This window comes from Salarias fasciatus, chromosome 6, assembly GCF_902148845.1.
Source record: "Salarias fasciatus chromosome 6, fSalaFa1.1, whole genome shotgun sequence".
Classification (NCBI taxonomy): Eukaryota; Metazoa; Chordata; class Actinopteri; order Blenniiformes; family Blenniidae; genus Salarias; species Salarias fasciatus.
This window is the reverse complement of record NC_043750.1, coordinates 5,814,798-5,838,178: the sequence shown is the minus strand read 5'-3', so window position 1 is coordinate 5,838,178 and position 23,381 is coordinate 5,814,798. Positions and strand designations below refer to the sequence as shown.

The following is a 23,381-nucleotide window of genomic DNA, read 5'->3' as shown; positions in this document are numbered from 1 at the left end:
ATAAATAAGGTCCAGGTGTCAAAAAACCGGAGTTGCCCTTTAATTCAGCTTTATTTATATAGTGCAAAGTACAACACAGTCATTTCTGGGCACTTTTACAGAGAAATCCCAACAGCTCCACATGAGCAAGCAAAAGAAAATGTGGAAAGAAAAAGTCCCTTTTAAAAGGAAGAAACCTACAGAACCAGGCTCACAAGTGGACAAACCTGCAGAACCAGGCTCAGAGGAGGAGAACCCTGCAGAACCAGGCTCAGAGGTGGAGGCTTTCTGCTGTTCTGGGGCCTGTTGTACAAAAGTAGGATTCATACATCCAGGGTCAATGACTGATCCAGGCTCATCCAATCCAGAACCAGAGGGTCCAGGTTTACTCGGTCACACAAAAGACCAATCCAGGATGAGAGCACATGGATTCATCAAGTCAGGTGAAGCCAATCCAGGATCAGCACACTTCCTTCAAGAGACCCCCACGATCGATCACAGATTCATGACAACCAGAGTGGCGTCCTTCTCTCCAGCTGAACAGGAAGTTCTCCTGGAGGCAGATGTCTGGAGTCTCCTCTGATGAAGCCCCCACCCACAGTGTGGCTCCCCGCACTGCTCCTCCACACCCCCACAACTTGCAGCTGCCCCCCCTCACATATCTGTGAAGAAGAGCAGCACCACTCCCAGAGTGCACCCCCCCCCCCCCCCCCCCCCCCCCACACACACACACACACACACACACACACACACACACACCACACACCCCGCCATCGCTCCACGCCTGCACCATTCACCCGACACCCCCACACCGGTCGCGCCCCCCAGCCTCTCCTGTCCTCATCCTCTGGTTTCCTCGACTATGCAAAGTCATCAGTTTCTAATATGTGGCATTTGATCAAAAAGCCTCCATGTTTTATTACTCTCATTTTGTGAAGCAGTCAGCAGGCAAAAGTAGGAAGGTCAAAGGTCACAGTATAACCTTCACCTATTGGTTGACTTAGAACACACTGGTTTTTAGTCAAAAATAAATTAAGACATGAAGTTTGATTGATGTATTTATTAACTACACAACCAGGCAGCGATCTCTAATACTCACACATATTAAAAAAAACACTTAAAAGAAAAAATCATATTTGTTGGAGTTGCTTTGATTATCCCAGCACCCCCCACCCCAGAGCAGGTGAACTCCACAGAATAAATCTCCATGGTAACTTATGTCAAAACTGATCTCACTTTACCCTGTCCCGCTTTTGTGCAACGGGATCATGGATTAGTTCATCCAGGATAAATAAGATATCCCAGTTTAATCCCTGATGTAGATTTTCTTCAATAGGCCCCTGGTTGGGCTGAAGGGACAGAAAGAGGAGAGGACAAGTCATCCTGAAAGGGAACAATATTAAAACTGAAGTTTAATTTGAATTTGACTTAGTAGTTTAACAGTTGAGATTCACTGTATCAGCAATTCAACTTGAACAAAGTCCATGTACTTCCCATTGTTAATGGTGACAGTGTATTGTTTACCGCATGTGTGTGACTTCATGACAAAACCAAACAGCACCCTCTAGTGGCCCAACGTGAAACCTACATTGTTTTCAGCACGTTTCTGTGTACAGACATTGTTTTCAAAGTGTTGCCATGCAAATGCAAAACTTTTGTGGAACCTAAATGCAACAATGATGCATTTTCACAGTATCTGATCAAAGGTGTTCACAAACGTCACAACAATTGTTTGGATCAATCAAAACAGTGGACAACAGAGAAATCAATTAAAACAAATAACATTTTAACTGTGATCTTTTGCCAGGGTGGAACCAATTTTGGATCTGTCCACCATCATGTCCAACTCATTCTTGAAGCCACACAAAAATAGAAATACAGGAACACATGCACACGCACACGCACATGCACACGCACACGCACACAGTCTTGTCTATATATTTGTTAAACCTGTTCACTTGAATACTGAAAAAAAAGTGTGTGCTGCAAAAGCAACTCAAAAAGCAATGCATGCATTTAAAACAAAGCTTGCATGAACCCATTTTATCTGCATCAAAATGTTTTTAATCCTTTTTTCAGCTGCATTTTTTGCTTTTAAACTATCAACCACAGAATGAACTCCTGTCAATCAAACATTCACCGAGAACTGGTGTCAAGTTGTCACTTCCTTTTGTTGACTGTGCTGTACACGATCGATTCATTTGCATTTTCTTCATATCTGTTTCTGTGAAGGCAAAAAACACCACTCAGTCAGTTTCCAGCCATAGTTGTCTATTTCTGCTTCAGATCGTGCATTAATATGAGGCCAGACTCACCTTGCAATGCTGTCAAACGTGATAACACTGTAATCTAAATCAGCCTCTTCGTCCACTTTCTCTGTTTTCGGGGTAAATCTGCTAATGTTTGAGTACAAAGCGTCTGCCTGGCTCTGATGGGGGCCGATGGTGCTGTAGACACAGTCTGGTTCGGTTGGTTGTCTTTCTGCTGCACCTGATGGGGTGTCGTGCTCCGGATTCATGTTTACCTGACAGGAAGAACAGAACTTCGCTCAGGTTACAAAAATATATCCACGGTGTTTTTGTCTAATCTGTGCTGTGAAGTAATCTGATTACACGAAATCGATGTACTTAGAGACAAGTTGCTCTTACAGATGACATGATATACTCGTAAAGAACAGTACTAGCACTTTTTTAGGGAACAGTGAAGATAGATTGTTATTTTAAAGGTAATAATGGAGAAACAGTGATTTTAAGGCAATTGTGGAGATACTTTGTGATCTTAAAGTTTTACAGTGAAATCAAAATCAGAATAAAGTAAATCAAAGTGTTTCTGATACGAGTGAATGTGGACTGAAATGACTTGAACCTTCTCACCGAATCGGAGTTGGCATCGGCCGATGTCCCTCCATTTTTACTGTGTTTTGTAGATTTCTTTGATCTTCTGGATGGAGTAGAGGAATGGATATGCAAATTTAATGAATACATTCAGCCAACACATGGTACAATGTTTTGTATAGATAGATAGATAGATAGATAAAACTTTATTAATCTCCCAAGGGAGAAATTCCGGTGTCCAGCAGCGCACAAATCATTCACACGCAAATGACAACAGTACAATAAATAAAAGTGCTCGTAGTGTACTTAGTTTGGCTCAGGCACATCTGTTATACAGCCTGATTGCTGAGGGGATGAACGACCTCTTGAAGCGCTCAGTTCTGCAGCGCAATGACAGGAGCCTGTTACTCCGCTCACTTTTTTGAGCTGCAACTGTGTCGTGCAGTGGATGTTTGGAGTTCCTCAAGATACTCTGCATTAGGGCCCTCATCCTCCTCTCCAAGACTGCTCCAACAGAGTCCACCTTCCTCCCCATCACAGACACACACCTCCTGATCAGTCTGTCCAGCCGATTGCTGTCTCTTTTTGTCATACTGCCGCCCCAACAGACAACCCCAAAGAAAACAGCACTTGCAACAACAGACTGGTAGAAAATGTACAGCATGTCACCACACACGTCAAAGGATTTAAGTCTCCTCAGGAAAAACAGCCTGCTCTGTCCTTTCTTATACAGGGCCCGACACTGAAGATGCTCAGAGAGACACTAACCTCACATAAAGACAGGCAGCGAGGACGACGAGAGTCAAGACGATGACAGTCGACGCTCCAATTGCTGCCGATTTCCATGAACCTGGAGACAAAAAAAAAACCCCATGAGGACTGGTTTTGATCATTTCTGTGATGTTTGTGTCAAGATCATCCAGTGACTTATTAAACTCTCTGACTGAACTTTGTCAGTAAACATTACTGATCGCCAGACCGACCTGCTATCACGATCAGATGTGGGGCAGATTTATGAATTCCTCTGCTGTTCTGAGCTAAACAGTGATAACTCCCAGTGTCTTCAGGTCTGAAGTCGTGGATGGTGAAGACCTGACTGGAAGCCAACGGTAAGACGTCCTCCCTGTACCAGCTGTAGCTAGCTGCTGGGTTAGCATCACTGCTGCAGGTCAGATTCACTGAGCTTCCCTCCACGATCTCACCAGACGGACTCACCGACACTGAGGGAGGTTTAGGAGCATCTGGAGGAGAAAATGCAAAAAAAACCTTCATCAAATTATTCTGTTTATTAATACTCTCTTTATTTTAACAAGTTTTATTTTCTTTATTTGTTCTATCTATCCATGTATTTGTGACCAATAATAATTCAGAGACAATAAACCAGTGACTATCACTAATAATGATGACGACATAAAATCAATGAACTGATTGAGTGAAAAGACAGAAATTCATTGAACTGTGTAAGTTTTTACTTTTTTTCCCATATACTGTACAGAATTTATCTCTTTTTCATCTGTCTTCTTGGGTTTTCCACTAAAAACCTGATTAATTGTGTGTCCAGTCTCTCAACCCTGAATCTGATGAGTGTTTCTAACTCACACTGGACATCTAAGTATTGTAGCGTAGAGTTGGTCTGTCCATGTTGGTTCTTGGACTGGCAGTAGTAGTTTCCTCTGTCTTTATCGCTGATGGAGCTGAAGTGAAGAAGGCCGTCCTGTTCCTCTGACAGAGTTTGCTTCCCCCTGTACCAGCTGTAGCTAGCTGCTGGGTTAGCATCACTGCTGCAGGTCAGAGTCACTGAGCTTCCCTCCACGATCTCACCAGACGGACTCACCGACACCGAGGGAGGTTTAGGAGCATCTGGAAGAAGCAAACTGAACTTTAATGTAGACAGCTGCTGAGTCTGAAGAAAGCCTTGAGACATTTACCTGACAACATGAGAAACAGTGATTTTGTGGTTTTGCTTCAGAAAAGTTTAGCGATGTCCATGTACATGGAAATGGTAGAATCTTTGTAAATGATGTAGTTGGCATGCCAGGCCAGTAGTTGGGGTTGTTGGTTATTTTTGTAATGAAACTACACACTCATGCACACAGAGGACAGTATATGCTATAAAGTTCAACAATAAGCAGTAAACTGACATTTGCATGGACAGAGCATGAATAGAAGTTCAGAGGAACGTCTTACTACAGTTGTGAAGTCGAGCTGTTTTCCAAAAACTGTTTGTTTAAATTGTAGTGCTGGGAAACAATTAAATTTCTTCATTGCGATGAATCTCATCATTTTTCTGTGATTAATCATGTTATGTGCAAAATACAATAATGAATTCAAAAGTACTCTGTAATGATCATCCTGCCCCCAACCAGGGAACTGTTTTTTTTGCAAGAATTTTTCAAGAAGTGTAATTTGACAATAATAATTTTACAATTCATCAAATATGATTTAAAATACCAAGTCCTTACCAAGATTGCCCCCCACACCACCAAATGCTGGGTGGCGTGACAGCAGATGAAAAATGGAAGTTTCTGAGTGCACACTTGCCTCAAACTTCATTCTTTCTCCGACCCTCGGAGAGAGAAGACAGCCCAAATTCAGTCACGCCGAATTGTGCCTCATACTCATCTTCATTAAGCCAGATTGTGTGTTGAAGGGAAACTTACTTTATTTTGCATGTTTTCAACACCTGAAGAAGGCTCAGCGGGCCGAAACACTGCACCGCCAAAACACGCAATTTAAGTTTCATTTTCATTTTTGTCATATTTGTGCTCTTTGTTTCAGTCTGTGCCTTCTACCAGCCTTATCCTCGAGATTTTTCTGATAATTCGGCCGAGTGCAATAGAGCAAATAATGAGGAATGGACTGTGTTTCACTGCGTTTCACCGCAAACAGCGCCGCAGCCGTGTGTGCTTTTTTTATGCTCAGCAGGAACGCGGTGTCGGACTCTCGGGGCGCCGGAAGAGATCTGGCCAGGATTTCTGAAGGGAGGCGCTCAACGCCGGAAAGGACCGTGCATTCTCTGTCCCCAGCTGGGGCAGGATGATCATTACAGAGTGAGCGACGAAGAAAGCGTTAACGCCTGATAAAATAATTGTCGGCGTTAAGGAAGCAGTGCGTTAACGTGCCCAGCCTCAGTAAATTGACTTCCAAAATGCTATGAAAGTTGTCTGTTTTCACTTTAAACTCATTACCCAGCCTGAACCCAGCCAGACATGAGATGATTTATACTTTCAAAAGAGAAGAGGATTTACTCACATTTCACACTGATGAAGACAGATGTGGACTTCACGCTTCCCAGATCATTCTCAGCTTCACAGTGATAGTCTCCAGTGTCAGACGGCTGGATGGAGCTGAAGAGGAGCTCCTCCTCATGAACCAGCATTTGGTTCTTCTTATACCAGAAATATTTAGCCGGTGGATTAGCGTCGCTGCTGCAGTTCAGAGAGATTGAAGTGTCCTTCATAACGTCACCAGAGTGACTCATCAACACTTTGGGAACTGTGGGAGCATCTGTGAAGCAGAAACATGGAATGACATGAATGTCTTTCAGATGCACCACATGGAACAGCTGGAGGTTTAATGTGTGAATAGCAGTATGAAGTACTCCTGATTTCTGCCGGCATGGCGGGTTCATCGTTTAGCTTTGTCAGTAATTCTGCTGAAGTGGTCGTGGTACTTTTCTCTGTTATAACTAATCCTCTTTCAGGCCAGAACGTGAACTTGCTGCAGTCTTGTGGTGTCTGTCAAAGTACCGTGAAGTGAACTCACACACTGGGTCAGAGCGGTAACCTTCGTAAGCACAGGAGAGTCTGTCTGCTCCATCGACCATTCCTCCATACAGGAAGGATGTTTCACTGTGGATTCTCTCTCCATTCTTGTACCACACAAAAGAAGAAGGGCCAGGGCGTAAACAGCTGCTGTGACAGATCAGCTTTGGACCAACGGGAGACCAGATCACCTGCACCTTGATATCTGGATCTGTGGAGGAGGAGAAAGTCAAACACACAGAAACACACAGCATCTCCTCCACTTCAGAAATAGACACTGACATAATACTAAAGTCGTGGTGAATGAGAAGATCACCAGACATTCTTCGGCAGAGAAACAGGAAAAGGGCCATAATTTGCATCTTATAATGCTGCAAATGACTTCCTCCTCTGCTCAAAGACTGAGAAGTCATGTGACCTCTTCACCTGACCTCTGGATGTGTCTCTTACTCCAGTGGGACTCAAACGTTTTTGTTTCCAAGATGCAACTTATGAGAAGATGAGATGGTACAGAAAATTCAGGTGTGTTTTTATAAATACCCAGAGACCATAATTGTCATGAACGTGGTAAATGTGTCTGGTCACAGAGAAGCTTCCTTCCCTGAGGAACAGCCTCAACACTGCTTGCTGTGCTGTCCAGGCTGTCCAGGCTGGGGTCAACCAGGCCTCACCACAAAGACATGTCTGACGACCAACATGACAAAGCTATGAATTGTCAAAACTGTGTGTTTTTGTTAGAAGATTTTAGAGAAGTTTAGATGGCAGTACATCAATGATAATATGAAATATCTTCTAAAGGTTTTTAAAAACACCATTTTATTCACATTTTCATAATTTTAGTGTTGTGTTTACAACATTGTACCATATGCTAGCTTTCAGTTTTACCTGTGACTGTCAGAGTCGTTCCTGGGAGACTGTTTGTCCACTCGTCGCTCTTCTTTCCAAATTTGAAGCGATACTCTCCTGAATCTCTCTTCGTCAAGTTCCTGATGGTCAGTGTGGATTGTTCTGTCTTTATGATTTTGAGCAGAGTTCGATCTGCGTATCGAGGGTCTCTATGAACGTATTCAGGCTGTGTGGTCGTCCCCCGTTGACGGAACCAGAATTCTGGCTCATCAGCACCATCTCTGATGCTGTATGTGCAAGAAATGCTCACTGATGATCCTCTGAAGGCACAGATGCTTCTGTTGGCATAAGTCACCGCAGTGCATGAACCACTGAAGACACCTGAAAACAACATGGAAATCCTCCATTAAGAAGTTTTATCAGTCTTCTTCCATCAGCTCAGGCTCCAGTCCATGAAGTGTACCTACACAGTGTGGGAGAAGAAAAACTCTCAGAGCCTTCCAGAGCACAGGAAACACTGGCCACAGAATAAAAATATGCTGAATATAATTTTTGTGAGTTGTCAATTTTCGGCCCATTTTGGTACCAGATGTAGGAAGAAGGTTGAGGGACACAACTGCTGCTGCACTCCATCTCTGACCATTTGCAGGACTCTAATGTGCACGAAGATGTTTTTTTCTGGAGCACCTTCAGACCTGAATTGTAGAGAAACAGCATGGAAAAAGTTATAACAGTTTATACATTTTGAACATTTCTTGCATTATTTGATGTAGTTTAAAAAAAGTGTTGATACCTGTGACAGACAGTTTGACTCCTGGTTTTCCAGTAAAACTCCCACCTGGATGGTTTGTGATGAACCTGAACCTGTACTCAGCTGAATCCCTCTCTGTCAGGTCTGTGATGCTCAGAATACACTTCCTGTCACCACAGTCATAACGCACACGGCCTGCGTACTGCGAGTCTGTTCTCAGATCCACTGGTTCACTGTTCTCGCGTTGTATGAACCAGAACATCTGCTCCACTGTCGTTTTCAGTCCATTCTTTCTGAGAGGATATGTGAAGGTGCTCTGTATCTCCACTGTGGATCCTTTCAGGGCACAGATCTCAGGTGGACCATAGTTCACCCCCCAGTCCGTCTGACCCTGTGTCACTGCAACAGACAACAAACCTCCATCAGGTACATGGTGAAGTAGAAGAACATGGTGAAGTGGTGGAAGTTGTTGATCAGTTATAAGTTTTTTCTTTAGTTTTATAAACAGGAAAACAACTAAAACATGTGACTTATAGGAGGGAGAATGGAAATCTTCATTTTATGCTGTAGATCTGTAGAAGTGTCATACCTACAGTCATTACAATTTGGCCCAGCGCACAAAATATGGGAAATAATTTTCAACATCACTAAAAATTGAGCTTTGAGTGTTTTCAGTCTACATCTGTATAAAAGTGGAAGTACCACTGCTCTCATAATTCAGCTGCTTTTTTCAGATAAAGCAACTTCCCTATTCATGTCAGCATGTTAGAATTAAGATCACCAAACTATCTAGATAAATCAACTTCAGAGGCTAAACTGATAAGTTTTTGTTTAAATATTTCATTATATGCAGCAGTGGGGAGTCCCTGTGCTTTTATAGTTAAATATCAGCACTCCTCCACAATCTTCTGTCAGAAAGAACAGCTAGTACATTTTCAGTGGCAAAGGGAATAAAAAGAAAGCTGTGATGTCTGAAGCGTGTTATAAGTGAGAGAGATGGTTGATTTCCTGTTACTGTGACACTGCAGTTAAAATGTCGATGTGAAACTCTTCAACATCTTCAGGGAGAAAAGAACAAATGAAGGATGGAATAACAGATGGAAATAAAAGTCGAAATTGCAAATGGTGGGGAATTTCCCACAGTGAGCTGATGTGCTCTGACTTCATAACAGGGCTGAAGAACTTCAATTCAGAGCACATGCTCAAGGATTTTTCTTCTTCTTTTTACTACAACTTGGTCAAAATGGACAGTCTGCTGAAAGATGCCTGTGAGGTGGTGACCACAAAAGTTTAGAGGTCCCTTAAAATAACAACATGGTGGAAAATAGCTCAATTACCACAAGTCACAAGACCCTCCAGATCAGAGGCAGCAGTTTCCTTTCACTCCTGATCAGCATCAACACTTTCTCTCTGTCTGGAATCCATCATCCTCACATTTATACTTTAAGACTTTCTCTTCAGCAGCAGAGGAGGATAGATAAGCAAATATTCAGTCTGAATCTTAGGTTTTCAAATGATAAAGCAAAATGTTCATTGTAATTTTTAAGATCAGATCCAGGCCTCGTTCATACGTGGAATTTAATCAGACATGTGGGAAATGTGCCAAAGCGAGCACCGAGTAACCAGCCTGACAGGACTTTCTTGACATTGCATCTCTAAACGTCATCAAATCTGCAACCATCCAGTTTATTTTCTGCATAAATCGAGAACAAGCAGCGAATAATAATAATTGAAGAAGTCACATGACTTCTCAGTCTTTGAACAGAGGAAATGATTGGATCATCTGCATAACATGTAATTCTGGATCTTTCCCTCCTCCTCTGAATAAAAATCCATCAGTGTTTGATGAACTTCTCAGGCAGCCTCCATGTTTTTAGCTTCACAGTTAGAACTTGGTTCAGATGTTTAGAACACTATAAATACACATGTACAGTGTTTTGAGTAAGAATCAGAGTTGGGTGACTTGATAAAATATGTAACCAGACAGTCAAAAGAAACTGAACTCAAAAAGCAAAATCCGATGTGGGCATTAAAAGCTGCAATGTATGCAAATGCAAACTGGCTGGTCTGATGAGGTGAGGCTGTTCACCACTACACCTCAGTGAAGCACACTGTGACTCTTGAACTGTATTAAATTTCCTGTCAGGAGAAAAGCATTTATTTTTTGATTTGCTGAGGTGACAGTCAATTCATAGACAGTTCTGAATCATGACAAGTAGAGTCAGTGAGAATGATAAATTCCTTCTTTTTTCATTTTCATGAGTTTTGAAAGTTTTATTTGTATCTCAAGAACTTCATAGTTTGACTTTATTGTTGTTTTCACAATACACACAAAATGGGGACCAGCTGCTGAATTAGAAAAGAGGAAATTTCTGGCAGAAACAGAATTAAAGTTGGTTACGTAGCCTAAATTGAGTGATACGTTTCTTCCGTATTGAACAGATATGGGAGCAACTCCAGAGCACATTATTCATTCAATTCAGTCAGCAACCTGAATTTTAAATATGGAGAATAACTTTAATTCACTTTGTTTTTATAGCTTTTTCCTTGATATATTTTTACTTGGATTCACCAACAGCCACATTGAATTACTATATTCTGTTTGTTATAACAAACATGTTGAGGCTGTATAACCACCCAGGAACCAACCAACAGGAAGTAACTGAGTGTGAAAGCACTGAAAAACCCCAAACATACAGTGACCCTCAAATATGGCTCATGTGAACATAAAAATTCTTCATTTTAGTTTTAATCTTTTTTTAGGTAATTGTTCGCATTACATTTTCCTGAAATATTTGTGATGCATCATATAAATCCAACTAAACTACACTAAAAAAGCAAAACTAAAAAAGAAAATGTAAAAGTTCAATACCTGAAATAGAGAGAATAATGGCCACAAATCCCCTCACAGCTGCAGATAAACTCATAGCTGCTTTCCTCGTCGTCTCAGGGTGAAGAGCCGTGCGTCAGAATCAGAAACCAGAATTAAAGTTGAGCGTTGCTCACTGGGATGTGGTCTTGAAGGAGACACCTCCATGGTCGCCACAAACACTCACATCTTCTGCCGAATAGCGTCCGGCCTTCCTTCCTCTTTCCGCAGTCAGCAGGCCTTCGTCTCTGAGAGTCTGAACATCTCTGTCATGAAAGAGAAGCTGTGCACAAAACTGGCAGCTCTGCTTCTCTCTGTCCTGCTGCTGAACGAAGCAGGTGAATCAGTCACAGCTTCCCCAGCATTGCTACGCTCAGGCCTCATTATGTGTTAACTTCACATCTGTCAGTTCTTCACCTGCAATCTCTGCAGCAATTTTAGCTTTTTTAAAAGGGAGAAATGACTGAAACACTCCGAATTTCAGGATTTCTGTTTCTATATTTTGATGGAGTTTTACCAGATAGTGTTTTACTATGTGAAAACAGAATATTTATCAAAATTTGATTTAATTCTGCCTTCATGAAAATACACATTTCTTTTCTCTGATGTAGTCAATAACTTTCTGAATTTCGTGTTTTCCAGGTGTTTGACAGAAGCTCATGCAACACAGCTCAGAAGACAACGATGGAGTCAAACGGGTCAAAACACTGCTGATGTTGTTATCAGAAGTGTGACGGCCAGTATAATAAACCATCATTAGGCTGGAAGTTCCAGAAAAGTATATGGAAGTTACCCATTTTTGACAATAGATCATATTGGACGTCCGTGTGCGCAGGGAATTGTGGGTAGGGTGAAAGGTTAAGGCACATAAACACTGGGGCAAGATGGCGTCGTATGATGAATTCTCATTGTGGAAAAGAGAACGTTTGGTGAAGTTTTTGAGAGGCAGGCAGGGCCGGTTTTAGCTCTGGGCAATGTGGGCGACTGCCCAGGGCGCAATCCATGTGAGGGCGCACTGGCGCCGTGCGCACGAGAAAAAAAAAAAACAAAAACTCGGCAATATTCCAGACTTGCTCTCATTTCCATGTCAAGTTAGTGGTGTGAGCGCTGGGGTGACCTCATTTGTCACGCCATACAGCTTGTATGTCTGTTGGGCTGTCCGGGGGGGGGGGGGGGGGGGGGGGGGGGGGGGGGGTGGCAACGAGCGACTGCAGAGGGTGGCGGTGGTGCGCCGTGGCGCAGGGAGGGGGGCAGACTGATGCCAACAGACACTGCTTCAAATTAATTATATTTCATAATTAATACAGACCCACACGTAACTGACTGGGTTATGTGGGGAAAAAAATGAAAAAAAAATCTACGTAAATTTGTTTACGTCACGTGACTCTGGACTCCGGTTGATTTACGGTGAACCGTGACCGGAAGGTGCTGGTTAAAGGCAATGTTTTGATCATGGATCCAAGTAAAAGACCAAAGAAGCCATCAGGTGCCCAGTTTAGAAAAAGAAGAAAAGAAGAAGAGGAGAAACAGGCAAAAGATAAAGGTATACATATTTTTATGAGTGATGTGAATGATATTATTAGCCATTTATTAGCCTTTTGCTAACATGTTACTAAGCCACAGAAGACCACTGTATCTGGTATTTAGTTTTGATGAACTACCAACTATTGTAATTGAAGCATCGTGTCATGCAGCTGATTTCACCCAGAGGCAGCCTGGTATAGTTTGTGTTTCTAATGCAACAAGAATTCACACAGACATCCTGACTGTGGACTTATTCCCATACGCTATATGCTAAGATCAATAACTTCTAACATAAACTGACAAGGCATTTTGTAAGATACACGAGATATGGCTTTTTAAATAATTTGCAGTGTGTCATGCTTAGTTAATAGGATGTTGACAAATGTTAATAAAATGTGCATTATGGTCATTTTAATCGGGTAACTGATGCATGTGGGATGTCAGCGTGATCTAACATACATATTGTATCTTAATTGTAAATTCAGGGGCAATTCTGAAATATTTTGGGGCTGGAGCCACTGACCGAGATGAGAACAGCAGCCACAGACCTGGTCCTGGAGTCTGGTGAGGAGCCATCGACTGGACCTCCTCAGCCACATGTTCTTTGCAGGACTCCTCAGTTGTGTGTGTGTGTGTGTGTGTGACACAGAGAGAGAGAGAGAGAGAGAGAGAGAGAGAGAGAGAGAGAGAGAGAGAGAGAGAGAGAGAGAGAGAGTCTATCCTGTTATCCTGTTTATCCTTTGTTTTTATATTTAAGATTATATTTAATAAAATAATCCAAAAATTAAAATAGAATGTATTGCTATATATTGTCGTTTTGGTGGCGGGGTTTGGCGGTAACTTTTTGTTGGGCGGGGCGACGGTGGGGGGGGGGGATCTCTAACACCTCAACTAACACCAGGATTACTATTGCAACAACACATCATCAGTAGGGTAAAACTAACCTGTCTCACGACGGTCTAACCCAGCACACATTCCCTATTAGTGGGTGAACAATCCAACGCTTGGTGAATTCTGCTTCACAATGATAGGAAGAGCCGACATCGAAGGATATCTCCACCTCTGGGAAAAAAGCTGAACTTGTAGCTTTGGCAAACGGTGCCTTCTTTTTCAACATCGACAAGCTGCCGACTGCGAAAGAAGAAGAAAAGTTGCGCGCCGATCACTACAGAGCTCTGTTGGATTCTGATTATACCCCTAATTTTGATCAGAGGAGGGTGTAGATAGGTGGAATATGACCACAAAACGGGGAAAGAAATAAAATATGTTGTGTTTGGTGTGAACAGCTTTGAGATTTGGTGAAGAAGTGTGTGAGAAACATGCAATCTGAGGTGTTGGCTGTGAAATGTGAAGATCGGTTTTCGGTTTGTGTTGCCCGTGACGGGAGCTGGTCGGCTCAGAGAATATTCTGCATGGTGTCATCTTAAAGTGTAGCTTCTGTAGTTTCAGATGATATCCAATGTTTCGGGGTGGAGCAGACGGATCTTGCGTTCAGTTGTGTTTTGTGTCGGGAGGTGCGAGTGAGGGTGTGTTGAGCCGCATTTTGCAATAACGGTGCATTTTGTAATAAATGCCCAAAATATAATAATTTTGTCAATTCATTTTGTAATAAAGCCGCATTTTGTAATAAATATTGCCGCATTATGTAATAAGTTATTACATTTTGAGAAGATTATTACAAAATGCACTTGCAACTTTTTTATTTTCTGCAAAATGTAATAACATGGTGCATTATGTAATAATACCTCTTTTTATTGTTCATCAAACAATAAACTGAGACAAGAGTGACTTGGAAGGTGTCAGGAATCTTGAGATAGACATAGCACTGCCTTTGAGCCCTGTTGGGAAAAAACGTGCATCTCAGTAGCAATACTTTCTACAATATAGCCGAATAAACCAAGCATGCTTCTGTCTCCCACAGCAAACAGGTCCTGGATGACGGGCCAGACGAAGAGCAGGTCTAAAACCTCCAATGAGAAACGTTAAACGGGCTTAAGAGGGCTTAACAGGGTGGCGTGTCGAATTGTTGCATATGGATTTTAAAGTTGTTATAAAACAAACACTCGGTCATCAAAGTGCAGCTGGAGCGTTCAGTGAGTGAGATTAAGGCTTCTTGTTTGAGACAAAACTGAAAGAAATCATCCTCACAGCATTTTAGTCACTTTTTACACATGTTGAACTGGAGCAGACAGCTGTTGGACCCGGAACAGGGTCCGTCGGGCCGGACGGGTGAAGATCATTTGAGAGAGAGAGAGACAGATATAGCAGTAACTCAAAAAGTATGACTTTAAAATCGTGCTATCGTGCACAAATTATGAAAAAAGTAAGATTATTTATTCTGTTGTTCCATCCTTTCTGTTGATGAGCTTCACCCAAGCCTTTCTCCTCAGCTCGAATGGCGGGGGACAGATACATCTCCCCCACACCTTGTTTCACTCCAGAGTGCTCTCAGCAGTCAATAGATCGCCACTTGTTCAGCGCATAATCGCCATTACCACAACCTATAACGGCACACCGGCATAGTTTCAACTGAACAAGCTGGACAACAAGAGAGAGCACATGGTGGGAAGAGGTTGTTTATGAGCCATGACCCCTGAACCCAAAGTCAACAGCGGGCTCTCGCACATGCACAGTTTGAACTCCAATGTGGTCTATTGTCACAGATTATTGTTTCCACCCTGTTGAGAATGCTCAGCACATGAATGCCAGCAGAGGGCAGTATTACTTCTGGTTTGAAAACTTCTGTTCTCATGTACTGAAAATATACCAATTCTCACTGATTTCCGTGAGTCAGAGTCATCAAACCGATTACGGTGCATCATCGGTTAACATAAAGCAGATTTTTTATTTCGGTTTATATTTACTTTTCAACATGAATAGAAGAGACTCATAATAATGCAAAACAGTTTTCTGTTCTAAAGTTAGACCAGGTGTGCTAAACATAAGGCCTGTGGGCCAAAACCACTCCACTGGGAGCACGACAATCAATCAATCAATCAATCAATCAATCAATCAATCAATCAATCAATCAATCAATCTTTATTTGGAAAGTACTCTTCATATTCATAAAAAACAGTTCAAAGTCCTAAATAGTAAAATCAGTCATAAAAACAAAAAAGAAAATGAAAAACAGCGCCATCGATCAGGGTCGTATACACACACACACACACCCACACACACACACACACACACACCACACACACACACAAACAGACACACTCCGAGTTCGTTTCACACCAAAAAGGAGACATGGCATGGCACTGAGCATCATGGGAAACACTACCAGTTGGGACCCACACCGGGAGAAGTCAAAGGTCATGACTGCTGAGGCTCCAGCGCCCGGTCCCCAACCCCTCCAGAAAAAAGGAACCCCCACACCAAGGTGTGGAGCCCCCCAGGCCAGTCGGGACCAGAGGACCTGAGCAGTGACCCCAGCAGTGGAGCAGAACCAACTCCTGATGTGAAGGACCCCCTCAGGAAACACTGGAATTAAACAGCTAAAAACTTACAAGGGTATGGTACAGTTAATAATAAAATAAGCAAGATAAGATCACAAGATAAAAAAAGTAAAATAAATTAAAAGTACATAATAAAATAGAATAAAATTACATAAATAATGATGAAACTTGGAGGGCTATACAAGGTAAGTTAAAAGTCTGATTAAAAAGGTGTGTTCTTAACCTCCCTTTAAAACTATCAACAGTCTCTGTGGTCCTGAGGTTCTCTGGCAGGCTGTTCCACAGGCGGGGGCCGTAGTGGCTGAAAGCCGCCTCACCATGGGTCTTGGTTCCAGCTTTAGGAACACACAATAGGCCACAGCCAGAGGACCTCAGGACCGCGAGGGTCAAGATGGCAAAAACAGATCAGCTAAATAAGAAGGCGCAAGGCCGTGGAGACATTTAAAAACGAGGAGGGCGTCGCAGCAGACACAATGGAAGTGGATGGTATTTTTGCTTCCCCTTGTCAAACTCATCAAATACACAATCCAACAACCACAAAACACTTTGGTGGACACGTTATAATCCGCACATTCACTACGCTGGGGAGCACAAACAAATAATATTGTAGCATTACGATAAGGGCTGTCCCGATTATTCGACGTAGGTGACGTCGTCGATGACGTAAATACGTCGACACGCACACTATACCGTCGAATGATGTAAACACGTTGACACGTGCACACCGTCACATGTAAACAAGTGTACACAGCAGAAATGGCGGAGGCTCCGGGCCCCAGCGTTCCGGGTGGGGAAGAGGAGCGCGGCACCACGACGCAGCGAAAAAAGCGGTCAAGAAAGTCCAAAGTATGGACATATTTCAAAGAACAATCAAACGAGTTGTAGCCTTTGCAAAGCCGAGTTGGCGTACCACAGCAGCACATCAGCGATGAACGAACGCCTGAAGCGACGTCACCCAGGTGGAGGATGAGAGAAAGCAAAAAGCTGGAGGATCGTAAGTCCATCGAACTAACTAACTAATATGACGTGTTAACGTGCATCGTTAAGTTTCATTTCTCGAAGCAGCGGGTTGAAGTCAAAGTTGTACAGTGTTTCAGCTTTGTGCATCATGCAGCTAACGTTAGCGGAGCTATTTCACTCCAGTCAAATTGTGTTGGTGCTTTTTTCCGCTGCTTTATGTGCCCATAAACAGTAACATGTGGCATCTACTTATATATCTACTCCGCTGCTGCTCCGGACAGCTCTCGGTCTCACCGTCTCTGTGCAGACCTTGGGCGCAGCACAGAATGCAGATATTATTATTTAGGATGATGTGTTCCTCTCGCTGCTTTAAGAAAACAAAACAAAACAAAAAACAAACAAAAAAAAAAACTAGAGGAAACACTGACCGTCTTACCATAGTCCGTGACTGCATTAATATATAATGTGTGCCTTTTCAAAATCATTGTGCTAATATTTCAGTATGTACTCTGCTTTATCCGTCTATTTTTCAGGTTAAAGCAAACTGAACAACAGTCACTTAAAAAGAATAAGAGCATCAGCCCACTGCAGTGGTGGAGGGACAATGAAGAAAAGTTCCCCAACCTGGCTCTGATAGCCAGATCATACCTGGCTGTTCCCGCAACTTCGACACCATCTGAGCGTCTCTTCTCAGCTGCTGGGAACATCGTTACAAAACAAAGAGCAAGCCTGACACCTAAGTGTAGCAGGAGGAGGCCCTCTCCTGGCTTGTAATAATTAACCAATCCCGCCAGGGGGAGCTGTGTATAAAAGAGGGCCATTCTCACTGGTGCAGCCTCTGCCGCTGAGTCTGGAGTAGACCCCGCCCCTGGGCTTTCTCACTTCCTGGTGTGAGCCGTGCGAGCTGTGCTTACCTGTTGGGCTGCGTTTGGGGATCAATTCCCCCTTCATCTGGGTGTCAACTTGCTGCTAGATGAGTGAGTACAGCTCTCCCTCTGGAGGCACAGCCCGACTGTCATGATCAGCTGGCAGTAATCAGCTGTTTGTGTTTAGGTGGCTGTAGGGAGGTTGCAGACTCCCCACCTCTCCTACTGGGCGTGTCAGTTAAATGTTTGTTTGCCAGGTACGCAGTCTAGACACCCTCATATTCTTAGCTGGTTCGTGCAGGTGTATGACTGCCCTTTTTATTGCTTATTAGGAGCGGCTAATCTGCCGTGGAGCCCGCCAGCTGTTTTGTCCTTCCGTGTGGCTTCGAAATCCAGTGTTGGCACCCATAAATACGCCTGGACTGCCTCTGCTCCTTGGAAGTCCGCCGTCCGCAGGTTGCTGCACCCCTGTCGACCTGCTGGCTTCCTGACCGAGCTGATTACACGCTTGTGGGACGCCAGGAATACACAGAAGCGATCCGCTTACTTTATCATCTTTTCTTTTGATTAAGTGTATTTGGGTTAGGTGTTGGTATATTTTGTTGTTCTTTTGGTTATTGTTTCCTTATTTAATTGTGTGTTCATTCTTTATTTTCCATTTACCTTTGTTTTTGTTTGGGGTGTGGCAGTTACTGGTTTGCATTTATTTATTTTACTTGTGAGTTGTGGCTGCCCTCCCACTTGTGTTTAGTTCATTCAGTTAATTCTTTTTTTGTTTGAATGCATGAATGCGAGGGAAAAACCCTTTTTAACTCCCCTTGTCTTTTTCCCTCCCTTTCAGAAGCTGAGCACGACGGTGGCGGCATCGGTGTCCCTGGGTGGTGGGTCTCCCTCCCGTGTGATGTGCTGCGCACCCCTTTTTGTTTGAGTGTGTTCACCTTTATTTTCAGTGAGTGAGAGTGTCCACGTGTGTCTGGGGTGATCCTTCCGAGGCCTTCATTCCCTTTACTACCCGTGTCCCACCGGTAAGCCTCAGCTCCTGTTCGGGCTCCCCCTCTTCCCCGTCTTTTAAAGAGAGTGAATGTGTTTTTGAAATTTGATATTTAATAAAGATATTTTCTGTTGGCCAGAACCCACGTCTCCTGCTTCTTAAGCCACGAACCTGAGTGTCCTCACCAATCATTACTTTTTAGTTATTTCCTTGGGTGCAAGTCCCAAGGTGGCGTTGTCTGGCTTCCTTTTACCTGATTCATCTCGCCACATAAGCATGTAGACATGTTCACATTCCTTCACTTCAATGCCCAGAGAGAACAATCTGGAGATACTAGAGATGAGAGAAGGGAAACTGTTGTAAATCCTGTTGGGAAAAAGTTCTGTTTGTATTCACTTGCACTGGAGTTAGTTAATGTCTTCAGTATTTGACCTCATTGGACTTTGTGTTTATTTAAGAGCTTTTTTTTCTGTTATTTAGTTTTGTTAATTCTTTTACTTGGGCTGCTGAACATGCGCTCACACATTGTTTCACTGTAATACATACAGAAATACCTCATTCATGTTCACACGCCATGATGCCTGCCTAAAAGACGTGACTGTTCATTCAATTTCAATTTTTTTTTTTAAATTTAATAAACAAATAATTAAAAAAAACTGTTCAGAAGTGTTCTTGTGAATTAATGATCATCAACCAAAAAAATAATAGCTAGAGTATGTGAAAAAATGAATCGTTAGACTAATCGACTAATCGTAAAGATAGTCGACAGATTAATCGGGAGAAAAATAATCGTTTGGGACAGCTCTAATTACGACACTGAAGCAAATACTGGGAACTACTTTTTCTTTTGAGATCACTACGCCCAGACGCCATGTTTAGTAAGTAGTTCTGGCTTAGAAATCTTCGCATAAACAACTCAATCTCGTAATTTTGCGTTAATATTTAAAAGTGTAGTGAATGTGTGGATTATAACGTGTCCACCAAAGTCTTTTGGGGTTGTTGGATTTTTTTATTTGCCGAGTTTGACGAGGGGAAGCAAAAATAGCGCCCACTTCCATTGTGTCCGCTGCGAAGCCCTCCTCGACTCACCTCTGGATAAACAACAGCTCGCCCTCACAAAAAAACAGCAAGTTGCTTGATGGTAGCTGTGGTCTTTCTTTATTAGCAGATCCCTGCTCACACCGTCTGCTGTGATGAGGCAGAAAGTGAAGAAGTTGAAGAACTGAAGAACCATCCTTGCTGTGGTTCTGATGATGCTCCGGTTCTGCAGTTTCGTGTCCTTTTGTAGGCTGGAGCAGTGGATCCTGGGCCGTGTGTGCTGTCAGATGCTGCAGGCTGACTCTCTGGTGAAGCTTGGCCCGGTTCTGCTCCAGTGTGCCATGTGCTCATGGCCAGAGTTACGAAGATCCTGCTTGCAGGCTGAAGGAAGCTGGTTGCGTTGCCTGTGGAAGTCTCAAAGAACAGAGTCTGTGAAAGTGGAGGCTGTGTTCCTCTCGCCTGTTCTGGTGATCTTTGGTTGGGAGACTGGATGCTGGATGTCAGTCTCTTTTCTTTGGTTAGGCCTTGGTCTGAGGTCTCCTCCCTTTGTTAGCCCTTTGCAGTGCTGGCTCTGGGAGAGGACAGTGTCCTGCCCCCTGGCAGAAGTGCAGTGGAATAGGGAAGGAAACAAGTCGCTGGGCAAGATCTGTATAGCCTGACCAATCACGGTTCATTTCCTCCTCTCAGGGGCGGGCTTTGCAACCTGGCTAACCCCCCAGCTGTGTGTGTTTTGCAACAAAGAAGCACACATACGTTTGAAATTGTGACAAATTAAACGGTTTCTTTCATGTAACTACGAATCCCAACACACACAACAAATATCTTGGTTTTTCAACAGCATTATTAACTTTGAGTGGAGCGTTCCCATCGAATCCAGGAGCTCAAACCTGAATGAATTTCACTGAAGGTCTTCCTGCTCCTCTGGACCGTCTGGATTCAAGTCTGCAGTGTTCTCATAACCAGGATAAGAGTCCAGCTGATGAGGGATGATGAAACAGTCACTTTTAATAAAACTCATTTATCAGACTAACTAATGCGTCAGTAGTGACAACTAGACAATTTATTTATTTTTGGTTTGATTCAAATTCAAGACTTTTTTTCCTTTTGCCATATTTTTCCAGCACATTGACATGTTTTTTTTTTTTTTTTTTTTTTTTTATTTAAAAGAAATATTGTCTCCAGGATGTCTCACCTCGATCACCTCCATGCATGCCTCAGTTTCAGTTGGTGAGTTCCCAGATTTCTTCTTTCTGGATTGAAAAAAGAACAACTACTTGCACATTCTGTTCATTTTAAATTATGACTTTAAAACAAAAGAACTCCATGAGAAAATGAAAAAAAGAACTAATTGATGTGACTGAGGTTGAATTGTTTTACTTGATCCAAAGACCCAGGACAGGCAGAAGAATCAGCATCAGAACCACCAGAACCAGACGGATGAAATTCGGGATCTTTTGGAATTTTGCTAAAGAAACAAACAAAAAAAGGATTTCAGTCTCATTAGTTAGAATAGATCAAGAGACCAGTTTACCAGGTGATTCTGTCTGTTTTGAGGATTATCAGTCTCTGATTCACATTCACAAAAGACAAATGTCTATTGTCTTTACATATGTGACCCATCTTATTCAAATCTCAGTTTAATAATTTACCTTTTACAACAATCTGGTGAAAGTTGGAGGTCTGTCTTCCTCGACTGTTCTGAGCTGTACAATAATAACTCCCACTGTGTTCAGGTCTGAAGTCATCGATGGTGAAGGTCTGACTGAATGCTAACGGAAAGACGTCGTCCTCCCTGTACCAGCTGTAGTTAGCTGCTGGGTTAGCATCACTGCTGCAGGTCAGATTCACTGAGCTTCCCTCCACGATCTCACCAGACGGACTCACCGACACTGAGAGAAGCTTTGGACCATCTGGAGGAGAAAATGCAAAAAAAAACCTTCATCAAATTATTCTGTTTATTAATACTCTCTTTATTTTAACAATTTTTATTTTCTTTATTTGTTCTATCTATCCATGTATTTCTGACCAATAATAATTCAGAGACAATAAACCAGTGACTATCACTTATAATGATGACGACATAAAATCAATGAACTGATTAAGTGAAAAGACAGAAATTCATTGAACTGTGTAAGTTTTTACTTTTTTTCCCATATACTGTACAGAATTTATCTCTTTTTTCATCTGTCTTCTTGGATTTTGCACTAAAAACCTGATTAATTGTGTGTCCAGTCTCTCAACCCTGAATCTGATGAGTGTTTCTAACTCACAGTGGACATCTAAGTATTGTGGCATAGAGTTGGTCTGTCCATGTTGGTTCTTGGACTGGCAGTAGTAGTTTCCTCTGTCTTTATAGCTGATGGAGGTGAAGTGAAGAAGGCCGTCCTGTTCCTCTGACAGAGTTTGCTTCCCCCTGTACCAGCTGTAGCTAGCTGCTGGGTTAGCATCACTGCTGCAGGTCAGAGTCACTGAGCTTCCCTCCACGATCTCACCAGACGGACTCACCGACACCGAGGGAGGTTTAGGAGCATCTGGAAGAAGCAAACTGAACTTTAATGTAGACAGCTGCTGAGTCTGAAGAAAGCCTGGAGACATTTACCTGACAACATGAGAAACAGTCATTTTGTGGTTTTGCTTCAGAAAAGTTTAGCGATGTCCATTTACATGGAAATGGTAGAATCTTTGTAAATGATGTAGTTGGCATGCCAGGCCAGTAGTTGGGGTTGTTGGTTATTTTTGTAATGAAACTACACACTCATGCACACAGAGGACAGTATATGCTATAAAGTTCAACAATAAGCAGTAAACTGACATTTGCATGGACAGAGCATGAATAGAAGTTCAGAGGAACGTCTTACTACAGTTGTGAAGTCGAGCTGTTTTCCAAAAACTGTTTGTTTAAATTGTAGTGCTGGGCAACAATTAAATTTCTTCATTGCGATGAATCTGATCATTTTTCTGTGATGAATCATGTTATGTGCAAAATACAATAATGAATTCAAAAGTACTCTGTAATGATCATCCTGCCCCCAACCAGGGAACTGTTTTTTTGCAAGAATTTTTCAAGAAGTGTAATTTGACAATAATAATTTTACAATTCATCAAATATGATTTAAAATACCAAGTCCTTACCAAGATTGCCCCCCACACCACCAAATGCTGGGTGGCGTGACAGCAGATGAAAAATGGAAGTTTCTGAGGGCACACTTGCCTCAAACTTCATTCTTTCTCCGACCCTCGGAGAGAGAAGACAGCCCAAATTCAGTCACGCCGAATTGTGCCTCATACTCATCTTCATTAAGCCAGATTGTGTGTTGAAGGGAAACTTACTTTATTTTGCATGTTTTCAACACCTGAAGAAGGCTCAGCGGGCCGAAACACTGCACCGCCAAAACACGCAATTTAAGTTTCATTTTCATTTTTGTCATATTTGTGCTCTTTGTTTCAGTCTGTGCCTTCTACCAGCCTTATCCTCGAGATTTTTCTGATAATTCGGCCGAG

General features: G+C 42.6%; 3 protein-coding genes and 1 long non-coding RNA gene across 5 annotated transcripts in view; 1 reads left to right on the top strand and 3 right to left on the bottom strand.

Moving 5' to 3' along the window:
• LOC115389539 (sialoadhesin-like) overlaps positions 1–23,381 on the bottom strand; it is a 47,450-nt gene that overhangs the window by 18,561 nt on the left and 5,508 nt on the right. The window contains exons 7-11 of one of the 2 annotated variants that reach the window (XM_030092946.1): positions 22,151–22,411; positions 21,530–21,790; positions 21,258–21,345; positions 21,073–21,130; positions 20,768–20,856 (exon numbers count right to left, since the gene is read on the bottom strand). In XM_030092946.1, the coding sequence (XP_029948806.1) occupies positions 20,779–20,856; positions 21,073–21,130; positions 21,258–21,345; positions 21,530–21,790; positions 22,151–22,411 (746 nt within the window). In that variant the 3' untranslated portion in view covers positions 20,768–20,778. Of the gene's footprint in view, positions 1–19,966; positions 20,857–21,072; positions 21,131–21,257; positions 21,346–21,529; positions 21,791–22,150; positions 22,412–23,381 lie in introns of those variants that run through there. The other variant, XM_030092945.1, reaches the window with a different exon arrangement.
• Positions 1,159–23,381, bottom strand: part of LOC115389538 (sialoadhesin-like) — a 77,036-nt gene continuing 54,813 nt past the window's right edge. Inside the window, exon 13 of the mRNA XM_030092943.1 lies at positions 1,159–1,362. The gene's annotated coding sequence lies outside the window, so the exon portion shown is untranslated. The remainder of the gene's footprint in view (positions 1,363–23,381) is intronic.
• LOC115389470 (B-cell receptor CD22-like) lies at positions 1,338–11,148 on the bottom strand. The gene is made up of 12 exons (XM_030092859.1): positions 11,047–11,148; positions 8,217–8,573; positions 7,891–8,118; positions 7,463–7,804; positions 6,579–6,788; positions 6,066–6,320; positions 4,413–4,673; positions 3,797–4,054; positions 3,582–3,663; positions 2,853–2,919; positions 2,295–2,503; positions 1,338–2,203 (listed from the first exon to the last, which is right to left on the bottom strand). The coding sequence occupies exons 1-12, from the start codon at positions 11,099–11,101 to the stop codon at positions 2,140–2,142; spliced, it is 2,388 nt and encodes a 795-aa protein (XP_029948719.1). The 5' UTR covers positions 11,102–11,148; the 3' UTR covers positions 1,338–2,139.
• LOC115389547 (uncharacterized) lies at positions 17,769–18,526 on the top strand. The gene is made up of 3 exons (XR_003931601.1): positions 17,769–17,962; positions 18,039–18,108; positions 18,184–18,526. It is a non-coding gene; the product is annotated as an uncharacterized LOC115389547 (long non-coding RNA).